A 22,494-nucleotide genomic window follows, 5' to 3' on the forward strand; every position below is an offset into this window, starting at 1 on the left:
ATGCCCTGAATTTTGAGCCCACTTGGAAATGTTTCTAACTTCAGTATTAGCACACGCTTGGAACTACTACTATGCGCCAGGCACAGTCCTCCGAGCTTTGTGGACATGAACCCATGTCATCCTCTCACTCCTCTGTATGAGATGGGCACTAACGATCCCCATTTCACAGGGGAGGAAATTAAGGTTCAGAAAGTGCCCCAAGGTCACAAGCTAGAAAGTGGCAGAGCTGGGATTTGAACCCAGGCCATCTGGTTCAGTCCATGCTCTTAAACGCTATGCTTTATTGCTTCATATTTTAAGTGAAAAATGCTTACCTTTGATCTACATATTTCCGAACGTTGTATTAGAAATCATTGTAATCGACTCTTTGGCTAAACTGTGTTTTAAAACAAATGCCTGCTTTTACTCATCAATTTGAAGCTTGTATTAAATCATTTATTGTCAAATAAATACAAAACTGACATATTCGTGTTTAAATATATCTATGAAAAACACAGAAACTTCTATCATGAGCTGATATTTAGAATACTGGTCTTTTACATTTTTTAAATTCAGTATTTTTTTGTGGTTTTGTTTCTTAAAAGCAAAAGAATGGGTTTTAGGCTGCTACTTGCAAGCACTTCTCTACGACGCATTTTGTACGTGGACCGTCTTTATTTCCAATGAGTAAAAACCCAAACTGATATAATCTTCACTACATTTTCCGTTATAATATTGCCAGTGGCCCAATATGGGTATAAATTAAATAATATGTGATTAAGAACAATTAAAACCGCTTACGTTTCCAAACCAACGCGCAGAGGTACTGAATCATGAGCAAGCTCATCTGACCCCTCCTGGATTTTGGCCTGGAGATGGAGGTACAGGTAGATCTCTTAATGGGGCAGACAGAAGTAGCAGGGGCAGGGGGCACCAGGAGAGGCCCTGAAGCCCTGAGTATCCCAAGATAGGAAAGGTGAGAACGCGGAGCCCTGAGGTAGAGAAAATAGAAGCTCAGACCTCCTAGACATCTCTTCATCTATCACCTCAATTAATCTCCGCCACCCCAGGGAAAGGAGGAGGAGAAAAGGAAGAGAGATTAAGCAACTTGCTCAGCAGAGGGACATGTCCACAGTATGGCACGCAACAGGCCAGGGGAGGAGAAGGGACCTGAGAGCAGCGGGTCGGTCTCCCCAGTGAAGACCAGCCACACCTGCAGCAGCTGGGGCAGCTTGGAAACCAAGCCCCCGCCCAGGTTATGATCCTTCTGGTCAGATTTCACTAAGACCCTGACCCACTCCCCAGCCGTGACTCCCAGACTGAGAGGCCCCCTCTCCTGACAGCCCGCACGGCCTCCCACTGGCCCATAACCTCCCTGGCTGGTGAGAAGAGCACTCTGCTCACCTCCATTCCTGCTCTTCGCTGCTTTGTGGAAGCTCAGCGGGCTTCCCCAAATGCCCGAGTATTTCCAGGGCCCCACGCCTTTCTGCCTGCCACTCCCTCTGGGGGATGGTGCTAAACACACCTGCCCCTCCTGAGTCCCACTCCACGCCCCCACCAGCCATAGCCAAGCTAGTCTATCCTTAGTTCCCTCCACACTGTGCCTGCCAGTAGTGCCGCCTACCCCAGGGGTCGGTGACTATGCCAGGGCAGTCTTCCCCCTGGACCAGCGCCTCCTCCAGGCCAGTACTGTCTCCACAGCGCTGAATCCTGACCCTGCCCTCATTCACATGCCTCTCCAAGCCTTAGTTTCTCCACCTACAAACCACAGGTGACCCCAGTACCATCACCCACGCCTGCTGGGGGGTTAAGTGCATCCCAGTTTACAAATGGGGGATGATGGGGCACCAACCATCTCTGGATGAGACCCCAGCTGAGCGTACTCCCTGCAGAAAGATCCTTCCAAGAAATGTAAACTGCGACTGCTGGGTTAAAGCTTGCTCTAGTCCAACACTCCACAAACCAAGAACAGAGGACCAGGTCTGCGAGGGATGCAGCCCGCACACCTGAACAAGATGAAAGGTAAAGAGGAACAGGAAGTGTTCACATGCACTCAAGAAGATCGCCATACAAGCAGGACAAAAAGCTGTTCGAAAAGTTATCAAAGAAATGGGCTTTGAACACGAGTGAGTCAGAGGAAAGTGGATTAGCCCCTCTCATCTCTCCATCTCCCTGGAAGGCGTAGTTGGAGAGCTTCAAGCAGCCGGAAATTGCTGTTCAGAGACACACGATTCCACAGTGACCACTCACCAATGCACCAAGTTTTCCTGTTTTTGTGTTTTGGAAAGATCAAAAATATGACTTTTCAGTTCTTCGTGACTCTCCTCATTTTCACATGGTGGTTATTTTTAAACATTTTATCTGCCAATAATTTATTAGAACAAAATGTTTAAAATATATTTCTACTAAATTCCTGTTTTGCTTGAGGCTTTCTATTACTAAATATATTTTAAATATATTTATTTCACTGATTTTTCTTTCATTTTGTGAATTCCAGATTTTTAAAAACAAAATATACTTATATTGGTATTTCAATATCAGGCAAAATGATGACCAAAAATACTGGCATTGTTCACTTTCTCCAACGTTACCATTACTAGTGATAACTCCTCTGGCCTCCAGTTTACTGATAACAAATTCAGGTGCACAGAAGTCAAGTGCTTCACCCAAGGCCACACAGTATGTGGGCAGCACAACAGGAGAGGACCGGTCTACGGACGTCCAGCGCCTCTGCTTGTACCTGCTTTACTCTAAGGCCTGGTGGGAAGCCTTGTCCTCAAATACTAACTGCCATCAATCTCGCCGCACCGCCAGGTCCTTCTTGAGCACTTCGCTGACAGTAACTCATTTATCGTAACACAACCCTGCGAAGAAGGAATTAATGTCATCCCTGTTTACGGATGAGGAAACTGAGGCACAGAAAGGTTTGTAGAATCCAGCTAATCTGACTGCAAAACCACGGCTCCTGCCCAATCGCCAGGCTGCTGGGGAACAGCTGAGCCCACCCGGACTTACCCACTTCACAAAGCCGTCCACAGACACTGGGTCTTGCTCGACTGTCACCAGCACCAACGAGAAGCTGGCTCTATCATTCCACGGAGCAGGTGAAGAACCCAGAGCACAAAACTAAGAGCCTCGCTCAGGAGCCCAAGTGGCAGATGCCGGTCAGAAGCCCAGGTCTGCCTGGCTCCAGAGCCTACCCTGCCCTCGAGAACAGTATGGGGTGCGGGTCGGGGGTTGACAGGCCACCTGGTAAAGAAGCCCACACACGTCCAAACTCTTACGGCTTTATTATTTGAATGATCTCCAAAAGCACATTTCCTGGACCTGCGTCTGGAACAGAGAGCAGAGGCAGTGAGGTGGAATAGGGTGGCTCCCTCCTCTAGGCCAGGTGAGACTCTTCCCTCCAAGGGCAGAGAGGAGGGCACGAGGGAAGTTCAAGGATATGGCAGTAGAGAGGCGAGAGGTGACGGCGACACTCCTGCGGTGGGATGCGTGGGAGGCAGTGGGCTCACTTGAGGCGGTAGAGAACCTTGCGCTGCATGCGATGCTGGACCTCGCCCCGCCGCAGCATGAGCTGCAGGACCTTGTGAATGGCGTGCTCTGGGTATTTCTGCAGACACAAGCTCAGATGCAGGAGCATGCCTCCCAAAGAGACCCCAGAACACCCACCAAGCCCCACTTGGCCCTGCAGAGCCCCCAAGAGAAACCACACGTCCCCCATTCACAGGGAACTGTCCGTCACACGTCTCCTTTGATCGTAAGGAGGGCTCACACTTCCTGAGTGCCCACCAAGTGCCAGGCATTGTTCAAAGCCTTCACATACACCAGCTCATCCCATCCCCACAACCACCCTATGCAGCTGGAACTGGGATCATTCTCACTTTACAGGAGAGGAAACTGAGGCATGTAGAGGCTGTCACTTGCTCAGTCACACAGCAAGCAAGTGGTAGAGCCAGGACTTAAATCAAGTCCATCTGACTCTAGTACCCAAGCTCTTGACATCCCCAAACCTCTCAGCCTCAGTCTGCTCGCCTATAGAATAGGTATGGTACCAACTACTGCCTAAAACTACTCTAAGGACCAAAATCAGATGATGTACACGAAAGGGGAGCCGAGACCAGAAACTAGGATTGTTCCTGAGATTTTAAAGATGATAAGTTCTCCATAGCATCCAGAAGGCCAGTTCCTCTCTATGGGGTCAAGAGCACTGTCCCCAGTGAGCTGGGAAACTCACCTTTCTGGCTGTCCCTCCCCTACCCCACAAAAGCCAGGCAATGGGAGGAAGGGGTAAATGGGAAGGGCTGGGGGAAGCCTGGGTGTGGTTCCATGAGAACCTGTCCCCTCCCCCTAATGGGATAGGGAAAGTACCCCTGCCCCAGACTGAAGCTGTCCCAAGGGAAGATGGACCAGGTCTAAGATGAGGAACAGCTGCCCCGCAGCCTGTCTGCTGAGCAACCAGGCACTGGTTGCTAGGTGGGAGGGCAGCCACCAGGACACCCCCTGCATCTTTCCTACCTCCACCCAGCCCCCAGGAAGGCCCACCTGCTTGGTGAAGTCCTGGATGATGCTGTGCTCTGACACCTGGGAGCCAATGGCAAAACGGCGCTTGAGCTGCTTCTCGATGCGGCTCAGCATCTCCTGGTCCTCCTGGCTGGTGAAGCCCTCCACCCCTGTGGGCACGAGGAGGGAGATGGGTGAGCAGAGGCTTGGAGACAGAGGCCTCTAACCCAAGCAGAGTGGCCGGAGCCAGGCCCAGAAGACAAAATTAGAGAAAGAGTGTGCCGGGGAAGGAGGGCCTAGACAGACAACTGAACAGAGGCTTGAAGTCAGGGAACAAGACAAATACGCGAGGAAGGATGCTCCAGATCTCCGCATCCTCCCACACATCTGGCCTGCTGGGACTCTGCCCTCTGCACTGTCACTCCCTGAACTTGACCTGTTTGCTGCTTTGCTGTCTCTCCCCACCTAGAACGAGAGCCCCACACACGGGACTTTTGAGATCTGTTTGCTCTTAGACTCTCAGCACCTAGAACAGTACCGGCCAAATAGTAAGCACTATGAAATACCCACTGGGTAAAAGAACGAATTTATTCCAGAGAGCCTGGCACGTGATCAGTGCTTCGAAGAAATCTACAGAAAGGCTGAGTCTGTAACAAGCAGTATGACTTATGGCAGTATGGCCTATGCTGGCCTTGGTGATGAGACCTGCATGCTAGCTAAGGAATGACCTTGGGCACCCTGAGAAGGCCTGAGTATCGGTTTTCTCATGCCTAAGATGAGAAGAGCAAAGTGCCCAGCCTGGCTGCCAGGGGCCAGCTGTGATACAAGTGGAAGAGCTTTACAGTGATGCTGACTACTGTTCCTAACCAACAATAAAACTGGAACTATTCATAATGAACTGGCTCAAGGCGACTGTGTTCAAGGGTCTGGAGAGAAGCCATTTCTTCCCAACCTGGAGGAAAACATCCTTGGGGTGAAGGGCAGTAAACGGGGGGAAAGCAAATGCAGAGAAGCAGCACACACCCAGCCCACGGGGTCCCCAGCCTGTGTCCCCACACCTGCCCACCTGACAAGGTGCCCGACAAGGCAGCATCCAGCGTGGACACCTGGAAGAGCCTCAGGGCCTCCTCCACGTCTGCCTCTGTGGCGAAGGGCTGCAGCTTCATCTTGCTGAGGGCCTCAGCGATGCGCACGATGGCCTCCAGCTGCCTGTGTGGGGCACCAGGGAGGCCTCAGCCCATCTTCCCTTCCTTGCCCACCCTGACATCAGGGCAGTACCTGCCCGAGATAGTAAGATAACTGGGGAGACTGCTGGCTGTCCCATGACCTGTCTCCATTTCCTCCTCAAGACCAGAACCCCAACTTTTATTTCAGCACATGGCACCCAACTAAAAAACACTTCATAGCCTCTCTTGCATCTAGGTGTGCCTGTGTGACTAAGGTGAGGCAAATAATTAAATTCAAACAGTTTTTGGGAATTTTAAAAAGTGTCTTTAGAAGGTGGACCTTTCTTTTCCTTCCCCTCCTGTCACCTGGAATGCAGAGGTGAAGGCTGAAGTTTCGGCAGCCATCTTGGACTATGAGGATAAAGGTGAGCCTGGGGGAGCCAGGATGCTGATGACTGAGGCACCATCGTACCAGTCCTGGACCACCTACTCTCAGACATTTTTACCTGAGAGAAATAAACTTCCAATTTGCGTAAGCTACTTTATTTGGGTTTTCCATTACATACAGCCAAATCCACTTCTAACTAATCACTACTGAAGACAGGATTCAAACCAAGTAGGTCCACGCTCTTAATCACAGTACTCGGCTGAATAAACTCACAAGAACACAGAGTTAGGAGCTAAGAAAACTGAGGTCCGGAGACGGGACAATTTCTCCGCAGTCATATAGTGGGAGAGGGGAGGACCCAGGACTCCTGACTTCCAGGCCTAGACCTTCCCTCACCCTCGGCCTTCCCCTCAATGGGGGAAGCCAGATGAAATTAAGAAAAGAAGGTTCTAGGGTTTCTTGGCATTGAACAAACCAAGAAATACAGATAATCAGGGCGACAACTATTCACACTCCAAAAGGACTGCTCCCTGCCCAGTGGGCCTCACCCAGGGTTAGCGATGGCCCCAGCCAGGGCCTGCCAGGCACGCACACCCGGTGAAATGGGGCCCATGGGCCACAGCCCTGCCCGCCTGCTCACCGCACAGTGATGGGGATGCTGGAGCGGCGGTCGCTGTCCCTCTCGTGCTGACGGGCCCCGCTCCGCATGATGATGTACCGGTTCTTTAGTTTCTCTGCGGCCTCTGCCGACAGCCGGGGGCCACATTTCCTGCAGGAAGAGGAGTGGCTGCCATGAGGCCAAGAAGGAATCTTGGGGCAGTCCCCCAGACTGGCGCCCTCTGCTGGCGTACAAACATGGGTTGGTGCATCATTTGGAAGAGATTAAGTAAAACCTAGGGCGATGGGCAGGTGCCACAGAGATCAACATCGGAAGAGAAAAACAAGTGCTTTTGTCAGAAAATAGGTGGAGAAAAGCCAGGTCCCATCGTAGGGAGTGAAGATCACTCCTTTCTTACTGTTGGATGACATGTGGTTCATCATAATGTGGGCACATACACAGTACAGAACAAAGGCACCATCACAAGGCACTAGATGGCAGGCTCACAGCAGTCCTCTACCCAGAACTTCTCTACCCAAAACATCTGAGGATGTGATATGCAAAGATGCCCACAGGGGGCTGGGCACTGACTACTGTCCAGGGGCAGGGAGCCCGTCAGACTCACCCAGGAGGGAGGGTGGGCAGCAGCAGTGGCTGATCAGATCTACCTGTCCTACCCACTCCTGCCTCCCTTCAGGTCAGCTGTCACTGGTTTACACAAAGCCTTTAGATCACCTAATCCAACTCTCATCCTGAGGATGAGGACATCAAGGCCAGACGGAGTAAGCTCCCCAAGGCCATGAGGAGCTCGGAACCACGATGAAGACCCAGGAACCACTGGGCACTGCTCCACCCATTACCCCAGGGGAGGTGGTGAGCCAGGAACCCACCCAACTGCAGCACTTCCCCACCCACTGGAGGGGCACCAGAAGATTCCTCCACCTTCTGGTTTCAGCTCTAAAAGAGACAACTGACGTGTATGTCAAAAATCTTGGCATAGTGGCTAAGAGCACAGCCTCTGGAACTAGGTACCTGGGTTCAATTCCTGGCTCCAGTAACTCCTACCTATGACCTTGGACAAGCTAAATTTTCCTTGCCTCAGCTTCTCTATTTATAAAATAAAATGATCATACATCATAGATTTTGGGGAAGATTTTGGGGAAGAGCTCAAGTTAAAGTACTCAGAATACCTGGCAAATACGATTACTCTATGTATGATTACTATTATCGGCAATCTGTGAGAATAACAATAATTAAAGTTGCAGCTGCCATTAACCGAGTGTTTACCTGATGCAGGGCTGTGCCAAGCACTGACTCATCGCCTGGTACAGTCCTAAAAAAACCCAGGAAACCCCAACCTAGGGAAAGCGAGGCTTAGGACAAATGACTCACCCAAGGTCACACGGTGGGGATGTGCGCTACCCAGAGCCTATGTCCACAATGACCGCACTGCCCTGCCTCCCTGAACGTCAGTCCAGGGTGGGTCTTTAGCACTAACTAAATCCTACACTTTCATTTTGGAGACAGGAAAACTGAGGCTGAGAGCCACTGAGTGACCTGCGTAAGGTCAGAAAGACGCAGAACAGATTCAGCAGAGCTAAAACCCAAAGAATGGCATCATCTCAGGCATCCTGTGTGAAGACTGGGCCCAGGGAACAGGGTTCTCTCCCACCCCAGGGGCGCTGGGCAGAGCCAGCACCCAGGACTCACGCGCGGCAGTAGGCGATGAACTTCTTCAGCTTGGTGAGGTCAATCTCGCCCTCCACAGCCTGCATCTGTGTCAGCGCACTCACGTGCAGAGTGATAACATGTTTGGCCAGCATCTGGGGTGTAGAGAGGACACTGGGTCAGCCTGCAGGCCATCAGGAGCCTGGGTCCCAGCACAGAGGTCAAACAGGCAGGGCAGGAAGAGCTGGTAGGGCTAGAAAAAGTAGAAAAGGCTCCCTTTTTCCCTGGGGGCTGCTAGCTGCTAAGAATATCCTAGGCCTACTCTGTCACCCAGGGGGAACAGCTGCCCCAAGAACAAGTCTCCCCCAAGGGAGGCAGAGCAGAGCAGCAGAGACAGAAGGAGCCTGACGACACCGAGACCCAGATCCAACTGGGACTCAAACCTCTGGGCCTGTCCATTACATAAGCCACTAAGTTCCTTTCAGAAATTTACAAACCAGAACTGGGTGGGGTTCTATCACTTGTACCTAAATGTCAACTCTGCATTTCATGTGGAAGGAACTGAGGCCCAGGGGAGAATGATTTACCCCAAATCACCCACACGCCTAGCTCAATGCTCTCTGCGGTCCCCAATCACAGCCTCCCTGGCTACCTGCTTTCGGGCCTTACCTGATGGTCAGGACTTTGGCCACGCCCCTCGTTCACCCTCCCCCCAGTACCATGGGTCTGGCTGGAGCCTGGCCCCATGCACCCCACGGCCCCCAACGTACCATATCCCTCTCCTCATTGTGCTCGTCCTTGACAATGAAGATCATGTCGAAGCGGGACAAGATGGTGGGCATGAAGTCGATGTTGTCCTCCCCCTTCGTCTCATCCCAGCGGCCGAACACCGAGTTGGCAGCAGCCAGGACGGAGCAGCGGGAGTTGAGGGTGGTGGTGATTCCGGCCTGAGAGGGAACAGTGAGGGGGAGCCGATGACAGATCAGAGATGAGAACCCCAGGACACACCACTCCTGCGTGAATGCACGCACACAATTCTAGGCCCGCTGCTGCTGCCGGTAGAGGCCTGGGCGGACAGGACTCGGCCCCAGCGCTCAGAGCACCCTGGGCACGGCTGGGCCAGGCCGGATGCTGGCCGAGTGTGCTTGCCAGGGAGGACTGCTCACCTTAGCAATAGAGATGGTCTGCTGCTCCATGGCCTCATGGATTGCCACACGGTCATCTTCCCGCATCTGTGTTGGGGAGAGAAATGTCCATGAGAGCCAGGCAAGGGAGTGGCAGAGCAGTGGCAGACAAAAAGATACAGCAGCAACCATTCCCAAGTCTTGACTCCATGCCAGGCCAATGGCAGAAACCGGGTCATCTCTAATCCTGGTGACAACTCTGTGGGGCTGGCTCTCCTCTCCCCACTCTCCGCATGTGAAAGCAGGCTGGGAGAGATCAAGCTACTCCCCATGGTTACCAAACAGTGACAGCCAGGGACTGAATACAAGACTCCAAGTCAGAGGTGGTTTCTGCTGTCCAAAGCCCTGAGACCACTAGGTGCCACCACCTAACAGCCACCGCCTCACCGTGTCAGCCTCACCTTGTCAAACTCGTCAATACAGACGACCCCACCATCGGCCAGGACCATGGCTCCACCTTCCATAATGAAATTCCGGGACGAGGGGTCCCTCATCACTGAGGCTGTCAGGCCAGCTGCGCTGCTGCCTTTCCCAGATGTGTACACCTGGGCGAGGTAGATTAGAGCAGGTGTCAGGGCCAACACAGCTCCATCTCCATACTCTGACCCCAGTAAGTCAAGGAGCCCAGAGAGCTGTGGCTTGCCCAAGGTCACATATCACAGCTGACTGCAGAGCACAGAACTCAGGGCGCCTCCTCTTGATAAGGAGGCCACCCCGGCCCCAGTCTGGCCTGAAAGTTCACTCCTGGAAAGGCATTCACATCCATCACTCACCTGAGCCCTGCCACAGCACCATGAAGCAGCGCTTAGGGGTCCACTCACACAGAAGCGAACTGAACCCCGAGGAGAGGCGTGACACACATCTAGGGGCCTAAGAGCTGGGTGGACTCCTGACTCCTAGGAAAAGGCTCCCCTCACCCCGAGTCCCTTGTCATTTTTATACAGACCAGCACAATACATGCTGCCACTGAGCCCTTGAACTGTGGCACGTCTAAACCAAGAAGTGCTTAAGTATAAATACAAATTTCAAACTTAGTGCTTACAAAATAAGGTAATGTACCTCCATAATACTTTTTCATATTACGCTACATGTGAAAATGTTTTAGACATATTGAGTTAAGTAGACTAAAATTAATGTCACCTATTTCACTTTTTGAATGTGGCTACTAGAATGTTTAAAATCACATGTGACTCGTATCTGTAGTTTCACATGCATTTTTACTAGACAGCCCTGGTATAGAGCACTGGGCACACTTCAGCCCTATCCGGAGACCACGCCTCCGACCTGTACCCATCCCACTGACCACGGTAGGCGTCCTCACCCTGCTCTGACACCCCAGACACATTCATCACTGCACAAAGGCCTCAGCTTACCAGACACTTGGGGGTTCAATACACTGTGCCTGTGCTTACTAGCTGTGGGACCTTGGCCAAAACACTCAGCTATTCTGTACCCCAGTTCCTTCATCCATAAACGGGGTCACAGTACCTACCTACCAGAGTTGTGATGGCATTAAATGAGTAAATATATGTAAAGTATGCTCTTCAAACAGTGCCTAGCCCTTGACTTCAGCCATAACTTTTATCAATGTAAAGATTTAGCGAATGGAAAAACTGAAGCTCAGGGACCTTAGGTGACTCACTCAAGGTCCACAGCCATTTACTGGCCAGGCCGAGATCCAACCCCATCCTGCCTCTCAGTCCAGTGCTCCGCCCACGACCCCAAACCTACACCCACTTGTTGGTTTCCTTCCTCTTCTCCTCCTGTGCCACCTGACCACACTCAAGAGGAATGAGGAGGAGATTCTGGGTGAGCCTACCCACTGAGAGGGTCCCAGGGACCTGGTGGCCCTGCCCTGCAGCCTTCCTCCCTGCTGGGACGGCCAGGGAGAGAAGCTCGTCCTGGCACTCACCCCAATGGGAGAACACTTCTCCACAAACTTCAGCAGCTGGGACTTGGCTGTCCCCGGGTCTCCCAGCATCAGCAGGTTGATATCCCCTCGGCGAGTGAGTCCATCGGGGAGCCTAGGAGAGGACGGGCACATGGGCAAGGCGAGAATCTACCAGGGGCTGGGACTCACTCAGGCTGGTCACGATGATGGGCTGGCTGGCAGTCGGTCCCCTCCGACCTATCACAGGCCTCAGAGCAGGCAGGGGCTCTGGGCTGAGACCACATTCATACTCCACTGTGTTCCCTCGCCTCGCCCGTGGTAACTTGCCTCCCAAGGAGGGGAGGGTCAAAGGAAATGTCGCCTGGGGCTGGGCACACAGTGAGCATCTGATAAGCAAGCATCCCTCACCGCTGAAAAGGAAAGGAGGGGAGCCAGCAGGGGGCTGTGCACGAACACCAGGCGGGCAGGCTCCGGGCCCACGCGTGCCTATGACGAGGCCCGTGCAGTCTCTATGCCTCAATTTCCTCATCTGTGAAACGGGCATGACCCTAACTTTCTCACAGGGACTGACTGGATTTCAGGACACACAAAAGCACTTAGAAGCAAGCCCGGCACATAGTAAGAATTCAGTAAATGGTAGCTGTTGCTAATATTTTTTATACCCCTATTACTTTACAGTTTCAAAGAACACGTGATGTTCTTTGTTAGGTTTTTCACCCGTCTTATTTATGTGGAAACTTGGACTCAGAATGGTGGCATCTCTTGCTCAAGGTGACACAGTTAATAAGCGGCACAGCAGATTTAATCCCTGGTCTCCAGGCTCTGAGCCCAGAGCTCTCCCCACTGGCCCTGTCAAGTCCACCAGAGTCCATCCCTGGCCAGAGTCAGGGGTCTCCCTGGAGAAGAAAGCATGGATGAGCCCCTGGCCAGCTGACGGTGAGCCCAGGAGCTGGGAAAGGTGCCTGGGAAAAGTACCAGACGGGGATGCAGGTCCTGGGGACAGGAAAAGGACATTCAAGACCTGACCACCTGGCGGCTGTCTTCCTGCGGGCCAAGTCTCCATTCCCTCCCCAGACCTGGGAAGCCTGGACTCCCACCTCTTCCGGGAACCCCCAAAGAGCAGGCAGGCGATGGCCTTCTTCATGTCTGTGCCCCCGAAGATGGAGGGGGCGATGCTCCTGGAGATGACCTCGTAGACATTGGGGAGGGCGGCCAGACGCCGGAACTCCTCCTCCTCCTGCGGGGTCACCGCCCCAGCAAAGCTGCGGCCTGGGCGGGCAGGAGAGAGAGCCGTGTGAGAGGGAGCCTCTTCCAGCCCGCTGCCCCGGACAGGGCCTGCAGGGTCCGGACAGCAGAGAGACAAGAGACCCCGGTTCTTCCCCTCAGAAGTGGGTCTGTGTGGGAAGGGCGGGGGTCTGAGGAGCTAGGGGACCAGACCATGGAGGCCCTTGAGCCCCTGGAAAAACTTCCATCTTGCAGAGAGAAGTGGACTGTCATCTCAGCTGAGTGACATGCTGTCTGGTTATGACAGCATCGCTCGCCGTGGCTGCTGTGCAGAACACAGAATGTAGGGGCGAGACCACGGAGACCCAAGTATAATCCAGGCGACAATGGGGACTCGGCCCAGGGCACAAAAAAGCCTGGGTCCCAACGTCCCAAAGCCAACTCACCGGAGCCATCTGTGTCCACCTGGATGCCCAGAACACGAATGTAGGAGCTCCGGATGCCCACGCCCACCCTGTCGCGGCCCTTGCTAGAGGTCAGGCCAAACTTCTTGATGGAGTAGATGCCCATGATGGTGACCCGATTCCCGGTACGACCTTGTCACACAGGTACCTGAGAAGAGGACAGGGAGGAAGGGTAAAAGGTGAGACCTGGTGGGGATGGCAAGTTTTTGACTTTACACCCTTCATCACACAGTAGTCCGCCTTAGCATTTTTACCAGAGGCCTCACAAGCTGAGCTGGTTCCAGACCTCTCCACCCCCAAAGGCCGGATAATGGGTCCCTCTCCCCCTCACTATGGCCCACTCACTGCTTGCAGGACAGTGTTAACCATCCTTGGTCACGGTGATGGCCCACAGCTTTCACAAGCTCATTGGTTATGCTGCCTGGGGCAGAGGCGGGGCTCAGTGCTGGCCCGCCCCAGCCTCGGAGGCCCAATCTCCATCTCATCTGCTGTCAGCCTCAACAAGGGCTCCCCTTGCCATCTCGGGCGAAGCCTTCTTCCTCGTGCCCTCTCAGCCTCTTTGCCAGGGCCACTCCCTCTTTCTGCCTCTTCATGCTCCATGAGTTCAGCAAAGTCATTTTGCCTCTAAACTTTCATTTCCTCTTTTAAAAAATAAGATGGTGAAACAAGGAAGTCTCCAAGCCCCTCTAGCCAGAGCCACGTGACATGGAGTGAACACTGGGACATCTGTACTCTGTGACGTCAAAGAAATCACTGCACCTCTCTAGACTGGCGGCATGATAAAGTGATCTGACCTGCCTTGACTGCTGTGTAACAGACACAAGTGCTTTAAACACCAGAGTCACATCAGGACCATGATTTCACTGTTAACATTCCAGGACAGGATTCTTTGACCCCTCTTCCCATGCCCCATTTCTTAAGCTTTGTGGATCACAGACCATGTGTACAATAATCTAATAAATACCAAATACCTAATTTGTATGAAGGAATTATGAAAAACATCTGACAAACATTTTCCAGTTTAAACCTCATAGCAGCTGGACAAAGGATCAAGGACTGTCATGATTGCCATTTTACTAATAAGGAAACTGAGGCTCAGCAAGCTCATGTAACCTGCTCGAGTGTCTGACTTCTACACTTTCTGCTGCCACTGATAAAACTAAAGAAACCTATGGCTCCTCAGTAAACTTACATGTGCAGAACACCTGCCCATTGTTAGGGTGTGCAAGCCCCAGGTAAGATCCTGGTCAATGCCTCCAAGCCTTTTACCTGGGTTCCCGTGGGGGTACCAGGCCCCAGCCTAGTACCTTCTCCCCTTTCCAATGACTCAGCAAAATCTAAGGAAGACTCTTAACAGAAAGCTCAGGGCAGGGGCAGGGTGTCAGGCTGGGAAGAGGCTCTCTCAGCTGCTGGTTATCTAGCTGTGCTTCCCAGTTCTGGGAGGGCTGGAGAGATCCTCCCAGGAAAAACACAGGCTCAAAGCCCGGCTCCTCCAGTCACTAAGTCAGTTACATGTCCTCATCTGCACAATGGGGACTGACGTGCCCCTGCAGGTTACGGGAAGACAAAATGACAAGAAGTGTATGTGAGGCACCAGGCAGAGGGCACGTGTCCTGTAACCAGTCATCCTCTCCTCCCCCACTCACTATGCTGGACGGTCCACACCCAGCGCCAGTTCAGGGCCACAGCCAGGGATACCCAGCCCTGTAGACGCCCACCCCCAGCCCATGCCCGCCTCACCTGTCGCAGTAGAGCTGCGTGTGTCTGGGCATCTCGCCATGGGGCACGGCGTCAGGCAGCTCCTGCAGCTTGAGGGTCTGGAAGTCCACGCATTTGCACTTGTCGGGCATGATGAAGTAGGGGTCCAGTGGGCACTTGGGGCGGCCAGCCTGATCCCTGTGCAGGAGAATGAGAAAGGGTCACCAGAGCTACCCTGAGGACTCAGGGCCTGGGGAGCCCATCCCAGGAGCCCAAAGACGTGGCCAGCAGCAAATTAAGGGTCTTGAAGATAAGCTGCGGAAAGGCTCTGAAAGGGGGTGGCTCTGAGGGGACCACACACCAGGCTAGGAGTGGGGAGAGCTGCTCCAGGCCTGGCTTTTCAGTGCACTTGCTGGGAGGCAAATGAGTCACACTCTTAGCCCCTTTGTGAGGTCTGTGTCCCCATAGGTGAAGAGAGGCCAGATTGCTCATGACCTTGCTAAACCCCGACTCGAATCCCAGGATTTCTCAGTGAGGACCTGGGCACCTCCAGACCATTCTCAGGGTCTAGGTCTCTATGTACCCCTATGGAATGAAGGCATCATTCAACTACTACAGCAATAGCACAGCAAAGCACCTACTGTGTGCCAGGCACTATTCTAGGTGCCAGGGACTTCTAGATTGTTTGGATGCAAAAAGAAAAGAAACATTATGAGACCAAGGTTTCGGTCTGACATCTGAAAAGATGGCATTTCCATTTGGGGGTGGGTTGGGGAAACTAAGGAAGGACAGATCGAGGGATAGGATGGAATCAGTTCGGTGTGGGATGTGGTACATGTTCAAATCTGCGATGCCCACACACGCCTTCTCAGAGGTGTCTGGCAGGCAGCTGAATTTGAGTCTGGAGTCCAGTGGAAACACACATATGAGTGTCTGTGGACATGGACAGTATTTAAAGTCCGAGGTCACCTAGGGAGTGCGTGCAGAAAAAGGGGCGGCTGAGTCCGGCAGCACGGCGACACTTAGGTCAGGAAGCTGAGGAGGAACCAGCACCGGAGGGGCCAAGAGCAGCCAGGGAGAGAAGGTGGGCCCATTAGATCCGGTTGGCAATGTCTTCTGTAGGGCCCAGACAGTAAATATTTTCAGTTTCTGGGCCAAGAGGCCACACATTGCCTTTGCAATGCAAATGCGATCTTGGGCAATATATAAATGAATGAGTGGCTGTGTCCCTGGGCCCTCAGATCCAGCCCAGCAAGCCACAGTTTGCTTCAGAAGACTCTGGACAGACTCACTGCCCTGGACTGCTCTTCTCTCCCAGCCCTGTCTGGCTGTCCTGGTGGGAGAGGAACTCACCAAATGCAGAGGGACACCAAGCCTGGTTCATAGCCTTGAGCCCCGGGGCGTCGGCTCCGCATGTTCCCACTAGGTGCCCCTGCCCCAGCCCTCCGCCCCCAGCCCCGCGCTGTAGCATCCTTATCTTTCACTTCCCCACTCAGAGGTCAGCTCCTTGGTCTGTGGAGGCCGCTCGAGACCTACTCACGTGTTGCACTTCCTGGGCAGCGCGTAGCCCTCCAGGCCGGGGCGCATGGCGATGTTGGTGAGGGTGTTGCGGCAGCTGCGGCACTGGATGGAGATGCGGGTGGCCTTGGCGCGGACCCCAGAGGCCGCGATGATGATGCCGGGGATCTTCACCAGGTGTGACATCATGTCTGACTGTAACAGAGCCATCGGAAGGTGACCGGTTAAAGGGGGCCGGGGATACAAGAATATGCTTGAAAATCTTTTAATGCATACTGAAATATTTAGACATAAAGTGCCATGTCTGCAACTTACTACAATATAGGAAAAAAAGAGAAAGCAAATATTACAAAACATTAACAACCATTAAAACTAAGTAAAGGTATATGGGACTTGTTACACTATTCTAATTGTGTAATTTTTTATAATAAAAAGCAAAAACAAACAAACAAAAAAAACAAGAGAAGTTCCTCCCATCACCTTTTCTTCCCATTCCCAGTAGGTTTTCTAGGACAGACAGGCAGGCTACAGGTGCATGCTGATTCCCCCCACTCCACCCCTAAGCCTGAAGACAGGAGGGGAGAAGAAAGCAGCAGCACAGGAAGGAGGCTGGCCCCTCTCTGAAGGAGGTAAGAGCCACGTGTGCCTTCCATGACCCAGAGGACACTGGAACTGTCGAAACAATCAGAGCACGTTTTTGGAAAATGGTCTACAAAGCTGCAGGTATCCTGGCACTCCAGAATTTCAGAGTTGGAAAGTTATTCAGCACATACTGGCTGCGACACTCCAGGTGCTGGGCTAGACCCTTACTATGAACAGACAGGACTTTCCCATGGATCTTACAGGGAGAAACAGACAAAGAGCGTCGAGATGATTTCAGGTAATGGGATATAAGTCACGGAGAAAAGAAATCGGGGGCAACGTGACAGTGGCAAGTTGGGGCTGCCTTAACCCCTCCCTCTACGGTACCCTGACAAGTCATCCTTCTAGAGCAAGCTCCTCCTCGTTATAGGAAACCCATGGCCGAAGCAGGCCCAGGCCTAAATAAAGGGAGAGTATCCTGCAAAAGTGGTTTGACTCCCAGAAAAAGTGATCTCTATTTTACTAAAAATAATTTTAACCTTCCTCTGCTACATAAATCCATTCATTGTGTTTTCCCATGAGTCTGAAAACAGGAAGCTTGTCCCTGGGTGGAGCTGAGGCTGGCCTCTCTGATGAAACAGCTGCCCCACAAAGCAAGTCCAATGCCACTTTCACAGACAGGCAAAACGTGTGAAACTCATTCTGGTCTGAAACAGGGTCCCCAAGCCCCTCCCTGGTGCTGGCAATACACAAGTGAAGCCGAAACACTACTCCACCTTCAGAGTCCACAACCCTGCTTCTGGGACAGATCTGCCATTGTGCTTACCAAGGAAGGCTTGACAAGACCCCAACAGAGCCAAAGGACTGCAAGGATCCGACCCAAGACCAGAGCATGGCCTCGTGGGTACAGTGCCCAATGAGATGGTGACAATAGCTGAACGAGCGCTACCTGGGCACCACTGTAGAGCTCGCCAAGCACAGCCATGTGCATCATTTCATTTGATTCTCACAATAACCTCATGACAGAACAACTGTCACGACTACCGCTTCCTTTCACTGCTCTCCTGGCTTCCACTCCTGCCTACTGTATAAATTCTCCCTCCACGTGGCAGCCAGAGGGACCTTTTAAAAATGAAATCTGGCTGTTTTATGGAACCCTCCACAGGTTTCCTATTGTGATTCAAAATCCAAGCTCCTTTCCACAGCTGGAAAGGTCCGGCCATCTGGCCCCTCCATCTCTTTCCTCCCTTCCTTTCCCACAACCCTCACTCCCTGGGCTCCAGCCACACTGGCTTCTTCCTGTTCCTTGAAACATGCCATGCCCCCACCTCAGGCCTTTGCACCTGTCTCTCCTTAAGCAGGCAACGCTCCTCTCTCAGGCTGCTCATCAGACTCGCTCCCACTCACGTCTTCAGAGGCCTTCTCTGACCACCATCCGCCTTCCTTGCCACTGTCACGTTGCCCCCGATTTCTTTTCTCTGTGACTTATATCCCATTACCTGAAATCATCTCGACGCTCTTTGTCTGTTTCTCCCTGTAAGATCCATGGGAAAGTCCTGTCTGTTCATAGTAAGGGTCTAGCCCAGCACCTGGAGTGTCGCAGCCAGTATGTGCTGAATAAGATAAATTAATGACTAGATAATAGGCTCTACCAACTTCTCCCGCTTCTTCATCAATCTTCAGCCATGCTAGCTGGCTTTCGACATGGCCCTGAACATTCCATGTCCTCTTCAACTCTCAGGCTTTGCAGTCTTTGCACTAGCTGTTACCACTCCCCGCCCCCATCACGCTCTCTTCCAACTGTTTAAATGCTGCTCATTCTCATCCTCAGGTCTCCACTCAGATGTCACCTCCTCAGTGAAGCCTTCTCTATCTTTTCCAGAGAACCACCCCCTACTCATCACTCTCTTGATTTCTTCCATTGTGCTTACAATCACCTAAAATTATTGTGGGTGATGTTTTCCAGTCTAAACTCCACGAGGACAGGAGTTTGCTGTTCAGCTCACCGCTTTCTCCAGGAACTCAACTCAATACCCTGCCCGCGAAGAATTCAGTAAACATCTGTCCAATGAGTTAATGTTACAGAGGAGGAAACAGGCTCGGCAAGGTCGAGTGAGCAGTTCGGGATCACACGGCTGGCACGCAAGTGTGTCTGACTCCAAAGCCCCTCTGCACCATGCGACAGCCACCACTCCCCTCCAATTGGCCTCTAAGCAAACCCACCTTCAGGCTACGAATGCTGGATGGGCTGGCGTCTGACTTGAGCATGACCTGGATGTCTTGGAGCACCTCCTCACCAACAGGCCGGGGCCGGGTCACCTCATCAGCCACCTCCTTGGCAGCTTCCTCCAGCTAGAGGAAGAAGGGGACAGGCTGTTAGTGAATGCAGCAGGGCTAAACCTGAGGGGTTCGGAGAAAGGGTCCCACTCACCAGCTGCAAATGCTCGGTTGGCTGCTTGTATAAGAACTCAGCCAGGTCCTCATCAAAGCTGGCCAGGTCCTCCATCTCCACCTCGATCCAGTACTCCCCCAGGTTGTAATGCCGCTTGAGTTCATCCCTGGAGTGGGCGGGGGGCAGGGTGAAGGTAGGGACGGGAGCAGAGAGGAGGAAACCAACACTGGGAGAGGTGCACCCGCACCCCGGATCAGCCCCATCATCGCCAACACTGCTCCACCCCTTCTGTTCCCAGACACACATCGAATTCCAGGTGGTTCGATGCTGCACGGTCCCTACTGCCAGCAGAGGCGTCCCCCAAAGCAAGCTCTGTGGAAGGACGTTTCAACGCTGAAAGACGGCGTTCTGCACACAAGTCCGTTTGGGAGACTCATTGCAAATCAATTTTCACTGTAGGGCTCTCTTGGGAAACTAACAAGGCACACACCTCAGACTTTGGAGACAGAGGACAGTAAACATCGTGTCTGTCTTGTCAACCACCACAGACTCTTTCCGGGGCATCTCACGGGACTACTGTCCCAAAAACACATTTAGCGACCACAGACCTATACAGAGGGTGTTCCCCAGCCTCATCTCAGGCCTCGTCCCCATACATGTGCCCATGCGACTGCCATCTGGAATGCGTCCCATACCACAACTCTTCTCTCAGCTCAAGGGTCACCTCGAACTGTGGCTCCTCTGGAAGTCTCCCCCAACTCCTTTTACATTCCTTTGAGGTGATTACCACTTCATAATTTATTTGTTGGTCTCTGCCTTGCTCCCACTGACCTCTTACAGGCAAGTTGTATAAATCTTTTCAGGTTTGTAGCTCGGTGTCTAGCACAGCACCTGGCACACAGGTGATCAATGTCAGTTGGTACAGGAATAAATGGAAAGAATGGCCATGCCCATTTTACTGATAAAGAAACTGAGGCCCAGAGAGACTGTCACTTGGAAGCCGCTCCATCCAAGCTTGGATCTGCAAACTCACGTCCTCTGCACTTGAAGGGCCTATGATGATTTGGCATGATGTCAAAGGTTGTACAATGACTAGGAGCAGAAATCTTGGCCAGCACATTCAGTGCTGGAGCCCAGCACCTGAAACAGTGCCTGGCATGCAGCAGGTGCTCAGTCAGTAGAGGCTACAAGATTGGAATGAATGACTTAGTGAAGTAAGTCATAACTCCCACTTCACCTATCACTCCCATAGAAAGCTTGAGTTTACCTGGTATCTCTGATGTTACATGGAAGAACAATAAGAAACAGACAAATACGACCTGGAAAAAGAACCAAAGGGCTCTAGCTGCGTTGGAGGTGGCCCACTCAACAGGTGCCTTACTCAAAACATAACTTCAAGGATAAAATATAGAAAACGATATGTTATATGGGTGCAGGGCTGATGAAATACTATTGGGACCAAAATCCTTAGACCCGGGACAAGCCCCTTCACCTCGGCCAGGTTCCCCGTCTGTGCCCCGACTGTCTATGCTACTAAACGACTCTGCGTGGAGACGTGCGCCCAGCTCCTCAAACAGAGGAGTTTGTAGGCACATCTCCCCTCCCGCCCCGCTGCAACCCGCACCTGTATTTGAAGGTGAAGCCGGTGCGGTCGGTGCCCACTCGGTACTGCCGCAAGAACTCCTTGAAGCGTCTCTGCAGCTGCGATTTGCGGGCCTGCCCCTCATCGCCCCCGGTGTCGCCCCCGAAACTGTCGCTGTAGAAAACGCCGGGGTCGTCGAAGCCCGACATGACTGTACCTGGCGCGGGGACGAAGAGTTGGAGTGGACTGGGGGCAGCGCGCGGCCTCCCCTGCGCCCCGACGCCTGGGTCTTCGGCTCCAAAAGAGAGGCGGGGGTGTCCCAACTCCGACTCAGGGGTGGGGGGCGCCAGTTGTCGCAGGACAAACCCCTGCCCACCCTTACTACGCCCCCATATGCAGACGCCTGCCGACCTCCCGTGGTGTCGGCTCCCGGGTCCCGGCCCCCACTACCCAGCCTCCCTGGCCTCACCTCTCCCCGAACTCCAATGGACCAGAAAAGACAAGAACCACCACAGTCGCCGAGTTTCGCGGGGAAAACCAGACGCCGCGTTCGGACGCAGCGGCCGCTGCACCCTCATTGGTTCGCCAGGGCCCCGCGACCAGCGATTGGACCGTTCTGCGCCCTCGAGCCCCGCCTCCTGGACCCGCAGCCGAAGCGGATTGGCTGCGCAGCGCATAACGTCAAGGCTCTCGACCTGTTTCCGGGCTCCATTTTGTGTGCCGGGAAATTTGGCGCGAAATTTCTGCCGGGGGGCGGGGGGATCGGGGCGGGACGCAAAGATGGCCGAGGGCCGAGGGCCGAGGGCCGGCGCGGACTTGTTGAGGACTCTTGTGCACTCTCCTCAAGCCTTTCTAAAGGTCGCGCTGGAGAACAACCCCTTTCAGAGCCACGGGGTTAAGGAATCAGGGGTTCAGAAGCCATAAGTTCCTAAGAAGTGCACGCTTGCCCCGTGCGAGCCCGCTGCCCCCTAGCGGCTGGGAGGACGCGGCCCCCTGCACCCCTCCTTGGTGTTCTCACCGTCTATCACACTCTTCCAAAAGTTGGAGACTAATTAGATGCGAGACATCTCTGGTCTCCCTAATACCTCTAGGGCCAAACTCGGCCCAAAGTTGGGACTCAGGGATATTTTCTTAGACCCAAATGGGGATTTTTTTTTTAATCGTAGAAGATTTTAAATTATTTGGAAATGCTTTCAATTTGCAAAAATTCATGACCAAACACCCAACGTAACTTGAAAAATGAGAAGATTTGGGAGAACTTGACGTGTTCTCAAGCAGCAATAAGGGCTGCGTTATCTCTTTTATTCCCACCCCCCAATATGAACTAGAAACTTCTTTTTGCCACATTCACTCAAACATATATTTGCAGAAAGTGTTTAAAATGTGTTCTTTCACAATGTATAAAAATTACATCAAGTGATTCTGAAACTGGCTTTTCTCATTAATACTTTATGGAAGTTCATCTGAGTTGAGACAGATTTAACTCATTCTATTTAAGTTATTTAATTTTCCATAGTGTGAGTAGGATGTAAATTTTTCAGCTATTTTCCTATTACTAGAATAAAAGACAGTTTCTCTCTCCCCTCCCTCCATTCCTTCCTTTCTGTGTCACTATAAACAATGACTCTCCATGCTCCCTTCACAGAAAACTGGAAAC

At 52.5% G+C, this 22,494-nt stretch overlaps 1 protein-coding gene across 1 annotated transcript; it reads right to left on the bottom strand.

The window, feature by feature from the left end:
- Positions 1-3,250: 3,250 nt before the first annotated feature.
- Positions 3,251-21,529, bottom strand: MCM5 (minichromosome maintenance complex component 5). The gene is given in 18 exon segments (XM_039877837.1): positions 3,251-3,592; positions 4,525-4,652; positions 5,549-5,691; positions 6,677-6,805; positions 8,345-8,457; positions 9,073-9,249; positions 9,469-9,534; positions 9,888-10,031; positions 11,399-11,510; positions 12,475-12,646; positions 13,048-13,188; positions 13,191-13,213; positions 14,806-14,961; positions 16,304-16,476; positions 19,087-19,215; positions 19,295-19,421; positions 20,880-21,054; positions 21,307-21,529. Coding segments are annotated over 18 exon segments (2,418 nt in total). The 5' UTR covers positions 21,515-21,529; the 3' UTR covers positions 3,251-3,490.
- Between the last annotated feature and the right edge of the window lie 965 nt (positions 21,530-22,494).

Source organism: Pteropus medius, unplaced genomic scaffold (assembly GCF_902729225.1).
Source record: "Pteropus medius unplaced genomic scaffold, Ma_sr-lr_union100, whole genome shotgun sequence".
NCBI classification, from domain to species: Eukaryota; Metazoa; Chordata; class Mammalia; order Chiroptera; family Pteropodidae; genus Pteropus; species Pteropus medius.